The 19,825-nt window shown below is 41.8% G+C and overlaps 1 protein-coding gene across 1 annotated transcript in view; it reads right to left on the bottom strand.

Annotated features, from left to right (window-relative positions):
* Positions 1-19,825, bottom strand: part of LOC145316097 (CWF19-like protein 1) — a 20,514-nt gene continuing 689 nt past the window's right edge. Inside the window, exons 2-14 of the mRNA XM_080156401.1 lie at positions 19,575-19,689; positions 19,081-19,283; positions 18,505-18,616; positions 18,168-18,216; positions 17,693-17,785; positions 17,063-17,219; positions 16,552-16,638; positions 3,757-3,913; positions 3,209-3,281; positions 2,171-2,304; positions 1,718-1,863; positions 1,181-1,261; positions 1-224 (exon numbers count right to left, since the gene is read on the bottom strand). Coding sequence (XP_080012527.1) covers positions 156-224; positions 1,181-1,261; positions 1,718-1,863; positions 2,171-2,304; positions 3,209-3,281; positions 3,757-3,913; positions 16,552-16,638; positions 17,063-17,219; positions 17,693-17,785; positions 18,168-18,216; positions 18,505-18,616; positions 19,081-19,283; positions 19,575-19,689 — 1,476 coding nt within the window. The 3' untranslated portion in view covers positions 1-155. The remainder of the gene's footprint in view (positions 225-1,180; positions 1,262-1,717; positions 1,864-2,170; positions 2,305-3,208; positions 3,282-3,756; positions 3,914-16,551; positions 16,639-17,062; positions 17,220-17,692; positions 17,786-18,167; positions 18,217-18,504; positions 18,617-19,080; positions 19,284-19,574; positions 19,690-19,825) is intronic.

Below are 19,825 nucleotides of genomic sequence, written 5' to 3' on the forward strand. Positions count from 1 at the left end.
TAGTAATCAAATATTTATTACAAAAATTCAGGTACAAAATTATAACAACAACATTGATCATTGATATGTTGCTTCTTAGGAGCAATTATTAGTTTAAAAGCTTTGATTTGTCCCCAATAAACTTGGAATATCCATAGACCGCCTTGCCAAGATTATTATTCCATTGTAAAATCAAAAGCAGCAAATGATTTTCTAAACTCTTTGGTCTGGTCGATCTCTTCCTCCTGTAAAAAAAACAGATTTTGAGTTTATATTTAAGTTTATATCATTACTAGTGACTACGGCCCTACTAGAGGCATTTAAGTTAAAGGGAGGAGGGGGGGGGGGGGGGGCGACCCTCCAATTCACATTCAGAATTGAAAAGAAAATGAAAAAAAAAATTGTGAGGGGGGGTGATTTTTTTCCTGGGACGATTTCTCTTGGATGGGTGGAAGATACCCTCCTTCAAAATAGTTAAAAACCTTGGACCAATATAATGCTTCACGGTAAAGGTGTAAAGGGGAACAATATCTAGAACAATCTATTATCTAAACTACCCAATGCCCATTAAAGACAAGAAATGCAAATTGAATTTTTTTACAGGACCAAAACTGGTCTGACCGACCATGAGCTAATTTACAGGGAGAAAAGGGAACACATTACACATACTAGTATCAAAGAAATTTTAGTTGGTTCTGAGAATTAGTGTCCAAGATTTCAAACAATAATGTTAATCTATAATCTATTTATCATTATTGAGAATGTACATCAATTTATCGTTCATTGTCTTTTCCAGGGTGTCGGAGCCGTTTAATTTTGATGCAGCTCCGGCTCCGCAGAGCCGTATCTGGAAATACGGCTCCGGCTCCTGCTCCGGCTCCTACCTTAAAATTAATATATAAATTTTTGTTCATTATTGAATTTGATAAAAAAATAAATAATATAAAATATTTTGCTTTTATTTGATTAAAGCTATATAAAAGTAGAATGATGTGTGTCTATTTGTTAAGTAACAATAGTTTTTCAGTTTATTATATGGAAATAGACCGTTGTCAAATTATAATATTACTTTAAAAAATCATTTTTAGCTAATCTGGAGCCGGAGCCGTTTTTAACGAAAAATACGGCTCCGGCTCCACCAAAAATTTTGCTGCTCCCGGCTCTGAAACACTGGTCTTTTCCTTGGATAATTTATGTTTACCTGTGATAATTTGCATGTTCTCCAGTCCACACGTTCTGGCATATCCAACAAGTCAGGACCACACAGCACATCTCTACCAAACTAAAAGTCAAAATATTTATTTAAGATTTTTACCTTATTTTAAAAACCTATTTGTAACAACTAAAAAGGTTGTAATATTTTTATATGTAAAACTAGCGGCTTCGCCATCAGATGCATTTCTTGGGAGGATGGAAGTACCCTTCTTCCAAAATGTGAAGAAAAAAAATCCAGGGACTTTAAGAAGCTACACTGTATACTATAGGATATATGTCCAACTGTCAGCGATATCATATCTTTAGTAACGGAGAGACAGAAAGACAAACATCATGTTACTTTTATTTAAAAATATTATTAAGTTGTTAAATATAGATATACGAAGACCATTAAAACAAAGAGATTTTAAAATAGGTATTAACTTTTAGTAGTAGAAAAAAGTTGTTTTCATTTGTAAAACATATCTAAGTTATTAATCGAAGATAAGTCTATTGAGCAACAGAAGAAATAACAACATTCTACCTGGATAGGAAAACCAGGATTAATTCTACCAAACAAGGTTTCCTTGTTGGGAGTTTCCACCAGGAAGTAAGGCTGTCCCTGTACAGCCAGCTGACCCACAGGTACGTGACTAGGAATCTCATTCAGATCTATTTCTTGAGATGACGCCTTAAGACCGCACCGATACTTAATTTATTTGTCACCTGCACAGTACATATTTTTCAGTATAGCAGGTACCGGTCCAGCGGAAATGAACCGGATTCGAAGTTTTACTGGAAAATGATAATATTGTACTACATTTTTTTCGACTAAAATGGATACCTAATGCAATTGGTTTGAGTATCTGTTTTTAATGAACAATAATAAAGACTGTATAGGGATATCATTTCTGATCGTATACATCGTATACCTTTTTAATTATGTAAAAAATTGAAATAGACATGATGATCAACAAATAATATTTAAGTATCCATCCCTGTTCCAGAAATTGTTTGGTGACAAGAGTGGCATCCTCCTTGATGACAGGTATAACCTGGATCTGCAGGTGCTGAGTCTTATAATTTCTTTCAAAGAATACTGGAACCTTCCCGTGCTTTTTAAACATTTTCCTATAATTAAAAAATATTTTTCAATTACACTTATTATTGGAAAAAATTTATCGGAAGGTGAAAAACGAGTTTCTTTAACTTAATCTATAATATTAAGTATTTACACCTAGACATTGTTTGGTCTAAAGTATAAGATTTTGTAGATAGCTGGTATTTTTATTTTCAGGAAACTTCCTTTATGTTTTAAAGGGGTGAGGCGGATGTGCCACTTTTTGAAACCAAAACCAAAAGTCAACAAAGGAACTCATCTAAAAAAAGAGTTACAGGTCTGAGATTTTGCATGGCAGTTGCTTTAAAGGGGTACAATATGGAACTGTGAAGAAACGGCGGAACAACTGCCGAAAACCGTCGTTCCCCGCCGAATTTTTTTTGCCTTTTCTCGGCGGTTGCGCCGCCGTTTCTTTACAGTTCCATATTGTACCCCTATTAAGCAACTGCTATGCAAAATCTCAGACCTGTAACTCTTTTTTTACTTGAGTTCCTTTGACTTTTAGTTTTGGTTTCAAAAAGTGGCACATCCGCCTCCCCCCTTTGTTTGAGCCTATTTGATTGACAATTCCTCCAATTCGCTAAGCTCTAGAAACTAAAGGCAATATTACTGATAAAAAATCATAAAATATAAACAAACAGTCATGATCTCAAATTTCACAAAAACATTTCTTAATTTTATCTTTATTTTTAATGTGATAATCACCAAAATAATACTAATATTACAAAACAGAACAATAAACTAGTTCATCTGTCTGTCCGTCTGATGATAAAAATCTAAAAAACCACTGCACCGATTGAGCTCTACTTTTCAGCGAATATACAATATACATACTGGTATTTTCTAAAGTGGTAGAACTCGGTCCACCTGAAAACGCCGCCTCTCTTTAAAAAATACACAATAAAAAACTTTTACCTTAATGCAGATTTGAACTTATTAATTTCATCCGACACTTCTTCTGGTAGATTGACTGAACATTGGTGATGTCCTAAAAAAGGAAATATCATTGACGGAATATTTTAATGTATAATAGGTAATAAAATTTCATTTATTATCAAAATGACAAAATTCCTCAAAATGCCCGAAACGAGAAAATAAATTTTTTTAGATTCATTAAAAAAAAACCTTGATACTTTTTCTAAAACTTCCGTTACAATATTTACAAACTAGCAGCTACGCCCTTAGAAGCCCCCCCACCCCTACCTTCCCACATTTTCATTTAATGAAAAAAGAAAAAGAAATTAGGGGTGGTCGTATTTTGGAGATACCCTCCCCCAAATAGTCTTCCCTGGACCCAAAATAAGCTTAACTAAAGCGGTTCAGCGGTTTGCGAGATCCTTCGCTACTGATAAAAAAGCTTACTACTTTTTAAAATAGGATACCTAGTAAATTATTAAATCTAAACTTTTTTGGTGTAGCTAGATTATATATTAATAAAAAAATCAACTAAAATGTAGCCATACCTATGGGTAGAATCATGACATGATCTCCTGTGAGGGCTCCCTTGGCCATGGCCAGGTATGAATTCTCGCCCACAGACACAATCAGGTGCTTCTCAACCTCGGCAGAGGAAAGACAAAACCAACAAGGTCCAGAAGGAGCTTTCTTTGTACCTCCGTCCTAAATAAGAACATTTTATTAAACCGTACAGTAACTTTCGGTCGGAAAGTAAATATACATAGTATAATTAAATGTTTGTAAAAAAGCTAGTTGCTTATAAGGCCTACTGAAGAATAATATTGAAAATGAACTATGGAAAAAAATCTAGGGTAAAGCCGAGAAAAGGCAAAAAAAATTTCGGCGGGAAACGGCGGTTTTCGGCGGTTGCGCCGCCGTTTCTTCACAGTTCCATATTGTACCCCTATAAAGCAACTGCCATGCAAAATCTCAGACCTGTAACTCTTTTTTTAGTTGAGTTCCTTTGTTGACTTTTAGTTTTGGTTTCAAAAAGTGTCACTTTCGCCCCCCCCCCCTTTGATTTTATGTTTTTTTCTGTCAGTCGATTAGAACATGGAGAAAAATGTCATTTAATGAAGGTGGTCAAAAAAATACCGACTTCACCTCAAAACCGAGATCGCCCCGCTTTACCCTAACATATTATATGAATTTATGCAAGGAAATAATTTTTGTAAAATATAATAAGCAAGATACATATACACTGATACAGGGCGACCACATAACATCAAAATTTAAAACTTAAGGAGTTAAATGTTATTTGGCGTTATCCTCTTAGAAATTTTTTTTTAAATTTTGAAAATTTGAGTACCCCCCGGGCCCCCCCCCCCCCCCCCCCGACAACGACGAACAACTATTTTAGGTTAGGTTTTAGGCTAGGGAGCTAAGCGCTGCGGCTAGGCAGGCAAGGGAGCCGAGCGCTGCGACCAGAGTTCATAGTTCGCTTTTTTTTTTGGGGGGGGGGGGGGGTGTACTCAAATTTTTAAAATTGAAAAAAAAATTTCTATAAGGATAATACCAATTAGTATATCAAACAACATGAGCATCTTTTTTAGATACTATTTATGTGTTTTAAAGAAAAAATCACAATCGACCTCCGACATGTCCAGAGTGAACCTGGAGGCCTGCAGGACTTGAACCTGGAGGCTAATTTTCATTTTTTCTTCAGATGTTAATAAAATCCTAAAAGGTGCATATTTGGTTTAATATAAGTTGATCTCTAAATCTTCAAACAAAAGTTTTAAATTTTTTACCTGTCCTTAAACCACCTTCCAGCTAGCCTGCAGCACCTGAACCTGGAAACCTATCCAAAAAATGAATAAATCAAAGTGAACTAATACCCAAAAGTAAACTTTTATCCCAACTAACCTATAGTCTCACATTAATACCTAGCTTAATAATCACGGAGTAAGCGAAAGTGGCAAAACTTTTTTCCTCCCCAGTTAAGTTAATTCTATGAAAAATAACTGATATTTAAAACATAATCCAGGGGTGTATATTCTACATGGGATCCCCTGCTCAGGGGGGGAGGGGGGGGAATAAAAAATAAGTGGTTAGAGGGAAAAAAAATGTAAAACTTAAGAAAACTGAAAACACTTTTTCCAATTCCCACCCCCCCCCCCCTCCTCCTAAGTCCTTGGTGAAAAAAAACAAAAAAAATGTGTGGTAGGAGGGATAAAATATATAAAATATAGAGTTCTTTAAGTATTTTTTATTTTCCCCCCTACTGGCGAGAAAAAACAAGGGGGGGGGGGGTAGAAATAAAAAAAATTGTAACAGGGGAAAAAAATAAATCTTGTGCAGAATATACACCCCTGACATAATCACAAACAATAATATATTTTCTCGTATTCATTCGAATCCGGTGGATAGGAACCGGTTCTCATCCATACGAAAAAACTATGTCTAGCATCGTATTATATCCAGCTTTTTACGAATATAAAAATGTACAATCATAAGATTAAAACCAGTTTTTTTAGCTGGTACGGGGCTAAAAAAACTAGTTTTAATCTTATAATTGTACATTCTATATCCGCGGAAAGCCGTTTATAATACGATGCGAGAAATAACTATTCAGGATTTTCTCAATTACTGTAGAGCTTTATGCATTTTTGTCATATCACAGTATCTTTTAATGGGTTATTTTAGGTTAGGTAAGTCAAAGGTGTAGTGGGTCTTACTTGAGATACTTGTAAAATAAGCAGAATGACATTTTCGTGATCCTAAACGAGTGGACAGATTTTTATGAAATTAGTACCATTTTAAAGCGTTTATTTTTCTCTATTGATTTTACTTTTATTTGAATTTTTAAGCCCACAAATGACGGATTTCGAGTTTTAATTATGAAACATTTGTACTTATTATATTCTGTTAAAATCTTATGATATCTCATATGAGGCCATATTTTTCCAAGAAATTGATATACATATAATGCTGCGCATTTATATGTATATCTGACCTTTTTATAATCTACGCGTGTAGGTTTTAGGCGATATTTAACTTATGTACTTTTGTAGAGAAAGGCTCCAGTTATCCAGGGATTTGGCATCCTCAATGCATCACGGAGATTTCCCCGGCACAACTGAACGTGACTAAACGGGAAACTCAACATACACTCCGGCCTGCTGATATATCCTATGCAGACCTACGTGTATCCCTAGCCATCCCTGTATGATCAGAAACGCCCCCTCAATACTTCAATACTCTCTGTAATTTTCCTATATGTATATTGATATAATATGTATTCATCAATTTGTGTAAACTATACTTGTCTATTGAAAATACATCAGTTCCGCACAAACAGTTGTTAGTAGAGTATCACTCTTATTTTTATGCAGCTATCTCTAGCTGCCATTAATTATCCAGAAACTTATAAATCCCCTGTGGGTACTTGCGTGCAGTTTTGTTCTTTAACTTATCGGAGACGTACAAACGAAGGGAACGAATTGCTTCGCTCTTGGATCGCTTCAGCCACAACGTTACCAACTCAACGTGAAGTGCCGCCACACCGCTCGAGGCGGGCTTTATTGGTTTTTAAAAAGCTAGTAAGAACGTCCGATCCGTTACAGTCAAACTGGTGTCAGCTGTGCTTGGATAAACCGAAGTGCTCAACAGGAGATTTACGTGGAAATTACCCCGAGGAACTACGGTAATTTCGGACAATCGTGTGCAACCAGACAGTTTTTATGAGAACTGAGATCAGAAAGGACGAAGACCCCTGTGTTTGGAGACCAGTGTGGGACCATTCTGACGTCTGGAACACCAACTTGGTAAAGTTTTCTTTAAATTTTGAAGAACTTTCGTTAAGTTTCAACGATGGCGCAAGCTGCCCAGGCTGCCGATCTAGAACAGTTGAATTTGCAGCGTGCCATTCAAGAGGCACAAGCAGAAGGAGCGCCGAATGAGAACGCTCAGCTCATTGCGCTAGGCAACACTTGGTTGGAGAACCAGCGCCGGAAGCTTAACAAGCAGAATTTCCCTCGGTTTTGCAACCGTGCAGGAGAAGATTGGGATGGCCACAAGACAAAGATGGCCAATGCGTTTAGAATTGCCCGTCATCACCCATCAGATCAAGAGGGCAGGAAAGGCCAATACATCATGAGTCTCGACGGAGAAGCGTTCCAGATGGCCAGAGAAGTCGCCGACAACCAAGATGCGCTCACCCTTGAGCAAGTAATGCAGAGGCTGGATGCTATTTTCTTAGCACCTTCGGATTCAGACATCAACAAGGACGCGTATAAGCAGTTGTCGCAAGGCAAGAACGAGATTCCGCAAACTTACCTTGCTAAGAAAGAGCAGATGTGGTTAAAGGCCTACTCCCCAGACAACCGCGACCCAGGTCAATTCCGGAAAGAGGTAACCCTTGGTTTACGCCATCGAGAGGTACGGAAAAGAGTTTTCTGTCAGCTACCTAGTATTACCAGCATGGGTGTCCTACGGAACGTCATTATGAACGAGATTGCCACGCAGCGCCAACTTATTCACCATGAAGATGCTGAGGATACTTCCATGGATGGCCTCGCCACATCCAACCGTGTCATCTATCGCAACGACGGCACCGAGGATATGGAGGTCAACGCGGTCGGAGATGGAAACAGTAGCGTCAAATGCTACAATTGTAACCAGACTGGCCATTATTCGCGTAATTGCCCCAAAAAGAAGCAGCAAGCGAGTAAGGGTACGGGCGGTGCCACCAAGGACAAACCGAAAGGCAACTGTCGGAGGTGTGGCACGCCTGGCCATTGGCAGAAGACGTGTACTATTCCTGAGGACCGGCTGGCGAACGTGCGCAAGAGAAACCAGGAGAAGAACGCCAACAGCGGTGGACGCGGCCGACAGCAGCAAGACCGTGGCCGCCACGCCGTGCGAGAGATGCGCATCAACGAACCTGGAGACACTGACAGCGGCGTAGGAGATGATGATCAGGCGCAGTTCTATGGAGATGTCAACTGTCTGGAAGCAGTTGGCCACAGAAGCAAGACTTCAAAAAATGTGAGAGAGGGCTCCCGTCGGTAGGTCGGAGTCCCTCAGCAGCTGTAGACCCTACCACCCTCAACCAGATGCAAGGACGACGAGGCGCCCGGGCCATGGTCAAGATCAGCCTGCGTGCAAATGGACCGACTGTGCGGACCTATGGTCTCATCGATACCGGTAATAAATTGCACGAAGGAGTCGCCGTAAATGAGGAGTTAGCCCGGAAACTACAGTTGCCGATCGTTCCTTGCGATTTAACAGTGGGAACAGCGGCGAATGGCGGAGATATGGACGTCATCGGCCGTGTTTACAACATCAGCGTCATCCTGGGAGATGACTGTCCTAGCTACATTCGAGAGGCCTTGGTTATACCTGAGCTTCGCACCCCCATCAATCTTGGGTGCAAGTGGGTCGAGGAGATTCGTGGAGTTCTAGATTATTCATCACCGGTGCAGGCGGCGTTAGTCGTGAAGCAGACGAGAGTTCCGCTTGTGCAGTCCATCGACTACGAGGCTCCAAGTGCCTCAGAAGACGAAGAGCGGTCTGGAAAACCGCCGGGGGAGCACTCGCCCCCCAACCCTCAGATAAGTGTTTCATTACGAGCCTTCGAGGAATTGAATGCAGAAATAAGTAGCTATAGTAGTGCCCTAAATGTTTGTAAACCCACTATTAAAGAATTATGTAAAGCAGAAGATAATTTTGCGAATGGTAATGTGCACCATTCACGTGAGTTTTTAGCACTTAAACCGGATTCCGTCGAATCATATGTTGCGCAACTTTCTTTTAAGCACAAAGCAAAAGCAGATTTTGAGCGCAAAAACGTTTGGACACGTAATGTCAAGGGACCGCTTCGTAATTCCCAAGGGCCGGCCGTTCGTTTGAAAACCGTCGCAGTAGGTAAGCGGCCGCGTCCTGTCCGTTTGTCCGTCCAAGCGACTAGGATTCTCGCGCCAGAGTCAGTGTCTGTCGTGAATTTTCTTCCTAGCCGAGAACTCCGACCACAAATGACTGTCATGGTAGAAGAGACCGTTTTAGATGATAGTCCAGTGCGTGTGTTGGAAGGAGTATACAGAGCCCAGCAAAATGGGATTGTCCGCATACCTGTTGTGAATTTACAGGAGCAGCCGTGTGTCGCATCGGCCGGGTGTGTGTTCACCGCCGAGATTTGTGAGGACAGCAGTATGGTGATCAACACTGAAAGCTTGGTGTTGAGAGAGCCCCACGAAGTTATCCAGTCAATGTCCGAGAGCTACGCAAGCGACCCCAACAAGCCCATGACGAAGGAGCAGATGGAGAACCCCACATTCAAGGAAGTGTGGGAGGACCTGGAGATGGAGGACAACGAGCTACTGAACGAGCACCCCGACGTCAAGAAGCAAGTCAAGGAGCTCATTTACAAGTACAGAGACATATTCAGTCGAGAGGCCCCTGGGCACACAGACCTGGTAACAATGAAGTTGAAGCTCAAGCCAGGGACGGAGCCCATCAGGCAGAGATACAGGGAGTTGAACCCCAAGATGTTGAAGGACCTGGAGGCGCAGATGGCCGACTGGCTCAACCAAGGAGTGATCGAGCCGAGTTCATCGCCATGGGCGGGCCCCCTTGTTCCTGTGCGCAAGAAAGATGGAAAGATCAGATGGGCAGTGGACTTCCGCAGGTTAAACAGTTGCCTAGAGCAAGACAGCTACCCGCTGCCGAGGATACAGACTCTATTGGACCGCGCAGGAGGACATCGTGTATATTCTACGTTAGATGCCACAGCCGCCTACTTCAACATCTCCATCGATCCAGCATCCAGGGAGCTGACGGCTTTTGCCACGCCAACGGGTTTGTGGCAATTCTGCCGCATGCCCTTCGGCATCAGCACAGCACCAGCGGTTTACAGCAGATTCATCAGTACCGCAATGAACCCGCTGGGGAGCGAGGTAGCGCAATGCTACCTCGACGATGTAATATCGTATAACCTGAGAGTTGCGGATCATGTACCACAGATGCGACAGGTTTTTGAGGCCCACCGCAAGGCTGGAATCAAGCTGAAGGCAAAGAAGAGCAAGCTGTTCCAGAAGAAGATACAGTACCTTGGCCACATGCTGAGTCATGAAGGTATTGGTATGGTGCCTGAGTATGTGGAGCGTATCAAGAACTGGCCGCCGCCAGCGACTGTCGCCGAATTGAATAGTGTTCTCGGTTTTTACGGGTACTACAGGACGTTCATACCTGAGTACGCCGACTTGACGTGTGAGATGAATGCACAGAAGAAAGCCACGACGCTAGAGTGGACCCCAGGGATGGATGAGCAGTTCCAGCAGTTGAAGGACAAGTTCCAGAATGCACCCATCCGCGCTGTGCCTGATTTTGAAGCGGATACCCCGTTCCAACTGACCACCGACTACTCAGGAAGAGCTATCAGTGCGATCCTGAGTCAGGTTCAGAATGGCGCCGAAAGGTTGATCGCCGCCATGGGACGCAAGACGACTGGCGCGGAGCAGAGATATCCCTCATGGAAAGGAGAAGCCTCCGCAGTTATTTATGGCATCAGAAAGTTTCGGACAATCCTGAGCTTCAAGCCGTTCCAAATAAATACGGATAACAGCGCCCTCAAGCAGTTGAAGTCACTGAAGAAGAACACTGGCATGATGGCCAGGTGGACAGAGGAGCTGGCTGGTTACGAATTCCGTGTGGTTCATCGGCCGGGGAGACTCAACACCAATGCCGACGCGTTAAGCCGGCGCACCGATGCTGATATGCCAGACCCGACAGCCGAGGAAGAGGCTGAGCAAGAGGAGTACGTCGGAGCTGTAGAGGATGAGCCTGTCGACGAGCTTCCTGACAACCGAGAACGGTATAGAGACCGAGTGTACAAGCATCAGTTAGACGACCCTATTTTAGAGAAGGTTCGTAGATGGATTGGCGTTGACCGGCGTGCACCAGATAAGGCAACTCTGCGTGGAGAGAGTAGGGACGTGCACCGGCTGGCCGAGATTTTTGACACTTTGAGGATCGCAGAAGATGGAGTTATTGAGCAGGAGATACAAACCTTCACAGGGAAGCGACGCAGGATAATGGTCCCTTTGTCCCTGAGAGAAGAGGTGTTCACTCACTGCCACAGAACTACCACTGGAGCGCATTTTGGCATGCACTCCACGATATCAAAGTTTTTGAGGAATTTCTACTATGTGGGACATCAAGCAGACATCCGCCTGAGGATCGCCGTCTGTCATGACTGCGTCCAGAAGAACATCAAGGCCAACATCAAGATAGGAGCGCATGTGCCCATTCAAAACGGGTATCCTCTGCAGACAATCTACATGGATGTGGTAGGCAAGTTCGACACAACCCCAGAAGGATACAATTTTATCCTGACGCTGCAGGACGGATGGTCGCGCTTTGTTCAAGCGTACCCCTTGAAACAGAAGACCGCTGACGAGGTCGCCACGACGATCATGGACAAGTTCATTTGTACCTTTGGATGTCCGCAGGCATTCCACAGCGATCAGGGAAAAGAGTTCTGCAACACCATCATGAAGAAACTCTTGCAGAAGCTCGGTGTTAAGCACGAGCTAGGCCCCGTGGCGAACCCCCAGAGCAACCTCATAGAAAGGTGGCACCGGACCATGGAAGAGACGCTGAGAACAGTGATCCAAGGACGGGAGACTCTATGGCCAGAGTATCTACCTGGAGTTGTCCTGGCTTACAACACAAGGATCCACAGCAGCACCGGCGTGACCCCCTTTCTCGCCTTCCAGGGTAGAGAGGCTACTCTACCCGCGGATTTAATTTTGCGGTTACCAAACCCCGACGATGACAAGGATATTCCCACAGCCGTGAGAAATTTGTTGGACAGATACACGACCATGTATGAAGCCATGGCGAAGAGTCAAGCAAGCACCATTCGAAGAAATGCTTTGCAGTACCACAGCAATCGCGAATTCAGAGTAGGCGATAAAGTTTTTTATTTGGCACCCAACCATGGTAAAGCAAAGAAGAAGATGACCAAACATTGGAGTGGACCATACTTAATTACCGAGAAGTGTGCCGACGTTTTATACAAAATTCAGACAATACCAGCGGGAGAAAAGGAGGACTTGGTTGTACATGTTGGTCGGTTAAAACCATATTACCCCCCAGCAATGACAGATGGAGACCCAACTTCTCCCCCAGAACCATTTGAAGAAGACGGAGATGAGGCAGGGGAGCAAATTCCCTTGAATCCAGAAAAGCAGGCGAAGCCGCCTAATCCAAGAGTTGATTTCTCAAATGGGGATGACAGCGATGAAGAGGGAGGACCCCCCAATAGACCGGGAGGAGCACCACCACCACCGCCCAACATTGACCCCCTCAACCTTCCCCTACCGGATACACCACCGCCCAGATCACCAACGATGCAGCGCACACCGCGCAGAGAGCAGAGTGAGAAGAGAGGGAGGGAGAGAGATCAATCTTGCGAACCGTCCGGTTCGGGCATTCAACGGAAAGATGCCAAGCGAACCCCCGATAGAGAGAGAAGCCCGAGAAGAAGCTCGCCCCCGCAGACACCGCGCCGAGATAGAGAGCGCGAGCGAGCTACATACACATACCCTTCCGCACCCCGGGTAGAGAAGCGCGCTCTGAGCGACAATGAGGAGCCGTACACGGACTCACCCGCAAAAGGGGAGAGGGTTAAATCCGGAGGAAAGAAACAGAGGAGTGGGACACTTTGGCAACAGCAAGTGGAAGAGAGCAAAGAGGTGCTAGACAGCTCAGACGAGGATATGGACCCGCCTGCAGTGGCAACACTTGCGCGGACAATCAGAATCCCCGTCAAACGCGGAGCAAAGTTGCCATACAAGGGTACGAGAGAAAGTGCGGGCCATGACATATACTGCCCCGCCCACACAATCCTTCCCCCTGGACAGCAGACTTGCGTCCCTCTCAAGCTACACACCCGTGTACCCCCCGGATATTTCCTTAAGTTATTCGGCCGTTCAAGCATAGAACGGGAAGGAGTAATTCTACTGGCAGGATTAGTGGACAGCGACTACACCGGCGAGATACAAGCAGTCTTTTGGAACTTGAGTACTGAAGCAGTGGAGTTCAACAAGAATCAACGAGTGTGTCAAGCGGTGATCCTAGAGACTCGCGAGGTGGAATTTTATCATGTCGATAATCTTCCTACCACTGATCGCGGTGCTAACGGCTTCGGTAGCACCAACTAGTGAGGCTTACTCATTAGACATAGTAGATTGCACAAACCCTTCTACCATCAAGAAGTTCAACAAGGAAACAATATGCAAAGCAGAGGAACCGACACAGGAAGTTCCAGTGAAGGAGCGCTACACAATTCTACAGAGGCCAACCCTGACGAAGGTATATGGATACTCCTGCGAAGTGAGGGTATCCCTATACCATTTCAAGTGTGGAGTTTGGGGCCATCTCAAGTTACAACAGGTACCCCAAACCATGAGGCACGAGGAGATTACTGCAGAAAATTGCCGCCGCATGTCACTGGTCCAGGAATATCAAATTTCTGGCTACGGTGACCCGATCAAAGTGAAACTTAACCGCCCAACCTACGTCTCGGCAACCCTAGCCGGATCATTGAAGATGGAAGATGACAAGATCACCTGCATAGGGCAGACCATCCGTATGGGCGACACTATCCACTACAACACCCTGAAGTTAGCTGAGTACCAGATTCTACTCAAAGAAGAAACCTTCCTGGTTAGCAACAACAAGGTAGAGAGCGAGACTGACCATTTATCTCTACCATGTCCATATCACAAAGGGGAGTGCATCACTGGCGCCGCGACATTCGTCTGGAATATCAACGACAGCTCCTGCACTCTACAGATGGTCAACACCATCAACCCCCTCACCACCATGGACACCTACTTAGTGGACCACCAGCAACAAGTTTTACTCAACACTACCGGTGCAATGAAGCTAATGCATTGCCCTTTTAATGTCCTCACCACGGACCACGACGGCATCTACCTGGGCAAGACCAGCGACCTCAGCAGACTCGCCACCATCGACCCCGGACAGATAGATGTGAACCTTCAAGCTGCAGTACATTTAAATTATTTAGCCTACAGTATGCGCCAAACCTTCAGCCAACTAGATGTAACACTACGGAAGACCATATGCGAGACCCATTACCATGGAAAGTCAGACCAACCAGTGCTGCTACATGAGCAGACTTATGGACTCTTAAAGGGAGACCTGTTGATGACCTTCCAGTGCACCAAGAGGACTCAGAAGATCAAGGACGACGTCAACTGCTATCAAGATATACCTTTGGATCCTGATGGCTATGCAGATGCTGCAACTAAACATTATAAGTTGCATTCTACAAGGGTAACGTGTTCCGCGACTTTCCCCTTAACTGTCAAGTCTAAAGAAGGCTGGGTTCAGCTGACCCCCGCCATCATCAAGACTCAGGCCCCCATGGAGATGACCATCGACACCCCTCTAGTTAACTGGACGGATTTCAGCCATGGAGGAATCTACACGGAAAGAGAGAGAGCTGAATGGTTACACACCCTCACCTTCCCCTCCTACACCGAGGCAAGCCTGAAGGAGATCACCTACGGACTCTGCATTGGAGACGGAAATTGTAACCAACTTTCTACCAACAACCTACCTTTGTACACCCTTGATAATCTAGTGCCGGACATGGAACGGAAAATCGACTTATGGAGCAGCGTCAAGAGCTGGCTCCATGAATACGGCGATCTAATGGCATTCGCATGCCTGGTCATCCTAGGGCTAAAATTTATTACTGATCTGATATGCATTATCCTCACATTTCTACGTGTAGGACCTGGAGCCGCCATCGCCTTAGTTGCCCACCTTTATCTTTATAACAAGCATTCCTACCAGAAGCTTATGAGAAAGAAGAAGGCCGATACCAGAACTGAGAGGCGAGAACCTACGACAACAGCAGAGACAACGTCGCTATTGCCAACGACATCAACCCCGAAGATACAGATGACAGAGATACAGCCCATCATTTTAGATCCTGCATCCTTGCCATCATACAACACTGTGACTAAAACATCTAGGCTATCAACCTTAATACCATGACAGAATAATAGGTAATATTGGCCGACCAGTCTATTGTCTTTGCCAATTTGAGCGTTATGTTATCTGGCACGTCTGTCTAGCCAGATAAAAAGGGGAGAAAATGTAGTGGGTCTTACTTGAGATACTTGTAAAATAAGCAGAATGACATTTTCGTGATCCTAAACGAGTGGACAGATTTTTATGAAATTAGTACCATTTTAAAGCGTTTATTTTTCTCTATTGATTTTACTTTTATTTGAATTTTTAAGCCCACAAATGACGGATTTCGAGTTTTAATTATGAAACATTTGTACTTATTATATTCTGTTAAAATCTTATGATATCTCATATGAGGCCATATTTTTCCAAGAAATTGATATACATATAATGCTGCGCATTTATATGTATATCTGACCTTTTTATAATCTACGCGTGTAGGTTTTAGGCGATATTTAACTTATGTACTTTTGTAGAGAAAGGCTCCAGTTATCCAGGGATTTGGCATCCTCAATGCATCACGGAGATTTCCCCGGCACAACTGAACGTGACTAAACGGGAAACTCAACATACACTCCGGCCTGCTGATATATCCTATGCAGACCTACGTGTATCCCTAGCCATCCCTGTATGATCAGAAACGCCCCCTCAATACTTCAATACTCTCTGTAATTTTCCTATATGTATATTGATATAATATGTATTCATCAATTTGTGTAAACTATACTTGTCTATTGAAAATACATCAGTTCCGCACAAACAGTTGTTAGTAGAGTATCACTCTTATTTTTATGCAGCTATCTCTAGCTGCCATTAATTATCCAGAAACTTATAAATCCCCTGTGGGTACTTGCGTGCAGTTTTGTTCTTTAACTTATCGGAGACGTACAAACGAAGGGAACGAATTGCTTCGCTCTTGGATCGCTTCAGCCACAACGTTACCAACTCAACGTGAAGTGCCGCCACACCGCTCGAGGCGGGCTTTATTGGTTTTTAAAAAGCTAGTAAGAACGTCCGATCCGTTACAAAAGGTTAATGATTGTCCCTTAGAGATAAAGCCCCCCGCAGGGGCTAGAAATAGGAGAAAACATACTGTGAAAATAAGACAAAACGCTCCTTCAGAGGCGTTGATTCAAAACTGACAATATTCGTTTTTTTGTTATTTAAATTTAATATCATATAGTATATATAGTAAATTTTTGTCATATAGTATGATATAGTATCCAAACTCATCCTATATAGTATAAATAGTATATATAGTATGCAGTGGTCGCCCTGCATATACTTACATTATCGTCGTTTTTCCGTTTCTTGCCTTTTCCTTCGTCCTCCATTTTTGCATTCATGTCGTAGAAAAACTGCTGCTTTTTCTCCCCCTAAAAATATTGAAAATACTTTTCTTAATTTATCTATTTTATTAAAATAACAGATGTGAATTCTTATAAACAACAAGAATCGCTGAATTGGCTATTTTAGCCAAGTTACCAAAATTATTTTTGCAAAAAATCGTCCAAAATCATATAAAAAATCTCCGAGAAATGGATAAAATCGTATTTCAATAACCGTTCTATGATTTTAGGTAACTTTTATTTAAACCCACCTCGGAGGTACTGGCCGTATTCTAGTTCAATGGGCCGGGTTAACAGTGACAAAGATAACTTAATTGATAACCATATCTATTTTACACAATTTAATCCCACCTAAACTATCAAGTTGCCATTATTTCGGTTAATCCCGCTGACATTTATTTGTTTTCATGTACGAGAATATGATACAAAAAATTGTTAAAACCAGCCTCACCTTAATTTCAATGTCTGACTGAGTGAATGGAACATCAGTGACACCTTGAGGTTGGGCCACAAGCTCTGCCCGCTCAAGGTTCTTCATGGGTGTAACATTGAAGGCGTACATCCATTTCTTTTTCTCCTTATTTCCAACTTTAGCCAATGCAACAAATCTAAATTTTTGTGTTAATGAATGTTCAATAGTCTTCCCTATCTAAACCTTTTTAGTACAAGTAAATTTGGTCACCAAAATGCATTTTTAGATAATCTAGTGTAGTTACAAGTGAAAATATCAAAATCAAGTTTCTTCTTTTTTATATGTTTTTTAGATGCACCTGTGCTGGAAAACATTTGTGAATTGCATAAAAACCGGATGTACCAATTAACAGTGTTAGAATGCTGCTTAAATCTAAATAATGGGATTTTAATTAAGACTCACTCATGAATAACGTTGCAATTCATTCAGTTTTATCAATAATCTTTTTAAAAATATGAATAAAACACAATTATGAAATGGACCACACAAATGAATGAATAAAATGTGCAAATTAAGATAATCATATAGCAGTCTGTAAGAAATAAAAAAATTTGTAACTCGTTCACGGACGGACGACAGGCATACACAAATTCATTCACATTTTTATACCTGGTTATGTGCTTTGCTTGTTCGGCTCCACTCTGGTGATTTCTGTAAGGAGCTCGCTCATAGTTCTCATCATGGAGTCCACTAAAGTGGTACCTTAACATTTTTGGAAAGTTTCAATTTAAAATCCATGTAGACAAATTTACAATCAAATTATCAATTACTCCCACCTCCAAAAAAAAGGAAAAAAATTCTTCTCCCCCCAATTTTTTAAAAAAAAAATAAGACCACACCAGTGGATGAAGTTCCACTGAAAAAAAGTCCCTAGAGGTAAGGGACGAAACCGGTTGGTAGATTTCTATTTGTCAGAAAATATAGAAGTTTTTTTGACCAACTTTTTCTCACTTGAAGAACTCAAATCTTGAAATATTATTAGTTAGCTTGTATCCAAGCAGTTGTGAATAAATAATTTGAGAAAGTCAAATGATCCTAGTCAGGTACTTCTTAGTATTTGACAGTTTAAATATCTAAGCATTACCTGGGTCTGGAGAGTAGAGCCAGTCTAGATATTAGAGGAGATCCAAGTTCTAAATAAAGATATACTTAATAATAGACAAACATAGGTGTGAAAAGAAGGTAGAAAGATGGTTGTTTTGTAAAGCTGTCCTTGGTGAGCCTTACATCAACGGTATGGCTTTAGATAGCTTACGACCAAAAATTTAAAAAATGCAATAAATACCTATCAACATGGAACCTGAGTGATTTTTTAGAGCAGCTATCAACGACAATGACGTCCAAAAAAGCTTGAACGTCCTTGACCATTCATACAAAATAAATAAATAAATCAAATACAATTGCAAATATTCATATCTAACCTGCATCCTTAGTTTGTGGATTCATAGCTCTGTTGCTGATACCCCTGGGCCAGTCAGAGGTTAATAATATGTCCACTCCTTGATACCTAGAGTCATCCCACCGGAGACTGCTCTTAGAAAAATAGATAATCATTAGTTAGGTATTCTTTATTTAAAATAAAAATAAGTAAAATAGGTAATGTTATAGATTACAAATATGTTGGGTTTGTTTAGCTTTAAACTAAGAACCTTTAAACATGACAGATACATAAATAAGATTTTTAAAAAATACATTGAAAGTCGAGACATTATATCCCTTAATTAGAAAAATAAAACATAGTGTAGGAAAATTCGACCAAATATTTAATTACTAATGGTTGCTCCCCTAGCATGAAAGGATTTTCTGTTCTATGGAACGGCAGAAAAATTTCATAAATCCATCCCAAGACTATAAACTTTTAAAAAAGCCTAAAACCATCCAAAGATCTGTGTGAAAGTTAACTAAAACGGAGAACTCAATCGGTTCAATAGTTTTTGAAATCTTTAACATCAGACAAGAAATCCTACTTAATATATCATAAGATTCCACAAACTCACCTCTAGGCTTTGTAGATTTTGTATGGAGTAATTATAATCTTTGGCAGCCAGAGGATCCTCTGCATTCACGCCAGACAAATAGGCAATACGAAGGCCATCATTGGTTGTAAAGCAACCCTGTCTTCCCAGATATATCACGTTCTCACAAATCTCGGCACCTTCCAGGTCTGGATAACAATTCACCTCATCTCGGCTGTTGGGACCTGCAATTCGGATTTCAATAGAAAATAATTCTAAATATCTTCAAACATATTTTTACCCTTCTTATGATTTGAATGTACACAAAGTTTAGTTGCAAATAGCGCATTGAAGATGGGAAGCATAGCTAATCAATAATTTAAACTATCCGTGCACTCCTTAGGTTAGGTTAACTTGGTCTTTATTATCTCTCCTGCTATATAAGATAGTTTATTTTGGAAAGAAATTAAGTAGTGATAGTTAGATATATGAATTTTCTCATTAAGAAAAGAAATAATCTAATATTATTATCTTACCAAGAATATAAACAGGCAGCGGAACTTTGACTCTGCCAGATTTGTAATCCTGCCAGCCAAGGTTGCCAGCTCCAAAGAAAGAACCAACACAAAGAACCATTTCGAATGGACCAGCCTATAAAGTACATTGATGTAAAATCATACACAAGTATTCAAAACAATTAGGTTATTCTATAATTCAGGTCTATTAGTCCATCCATTCGACCGAAACACTATCACATCAATAACAAACTTGAATATGTTACGGATTA

The sequence above is a fragment of the Acartia tonsa genome, chromosome 4, assembly GCF_053477335.1.
Source record: "Acartia tonsa isolate MP-2025a chromosome 4, ASM5347733v1, whole genome shotgun sequence".
Lineage (NCBI taxonomy): Eukaryota > Metazoa > Arthropoda > Copepoda > Calanoida > Acartiidae > Acartia > Acartia tonsa.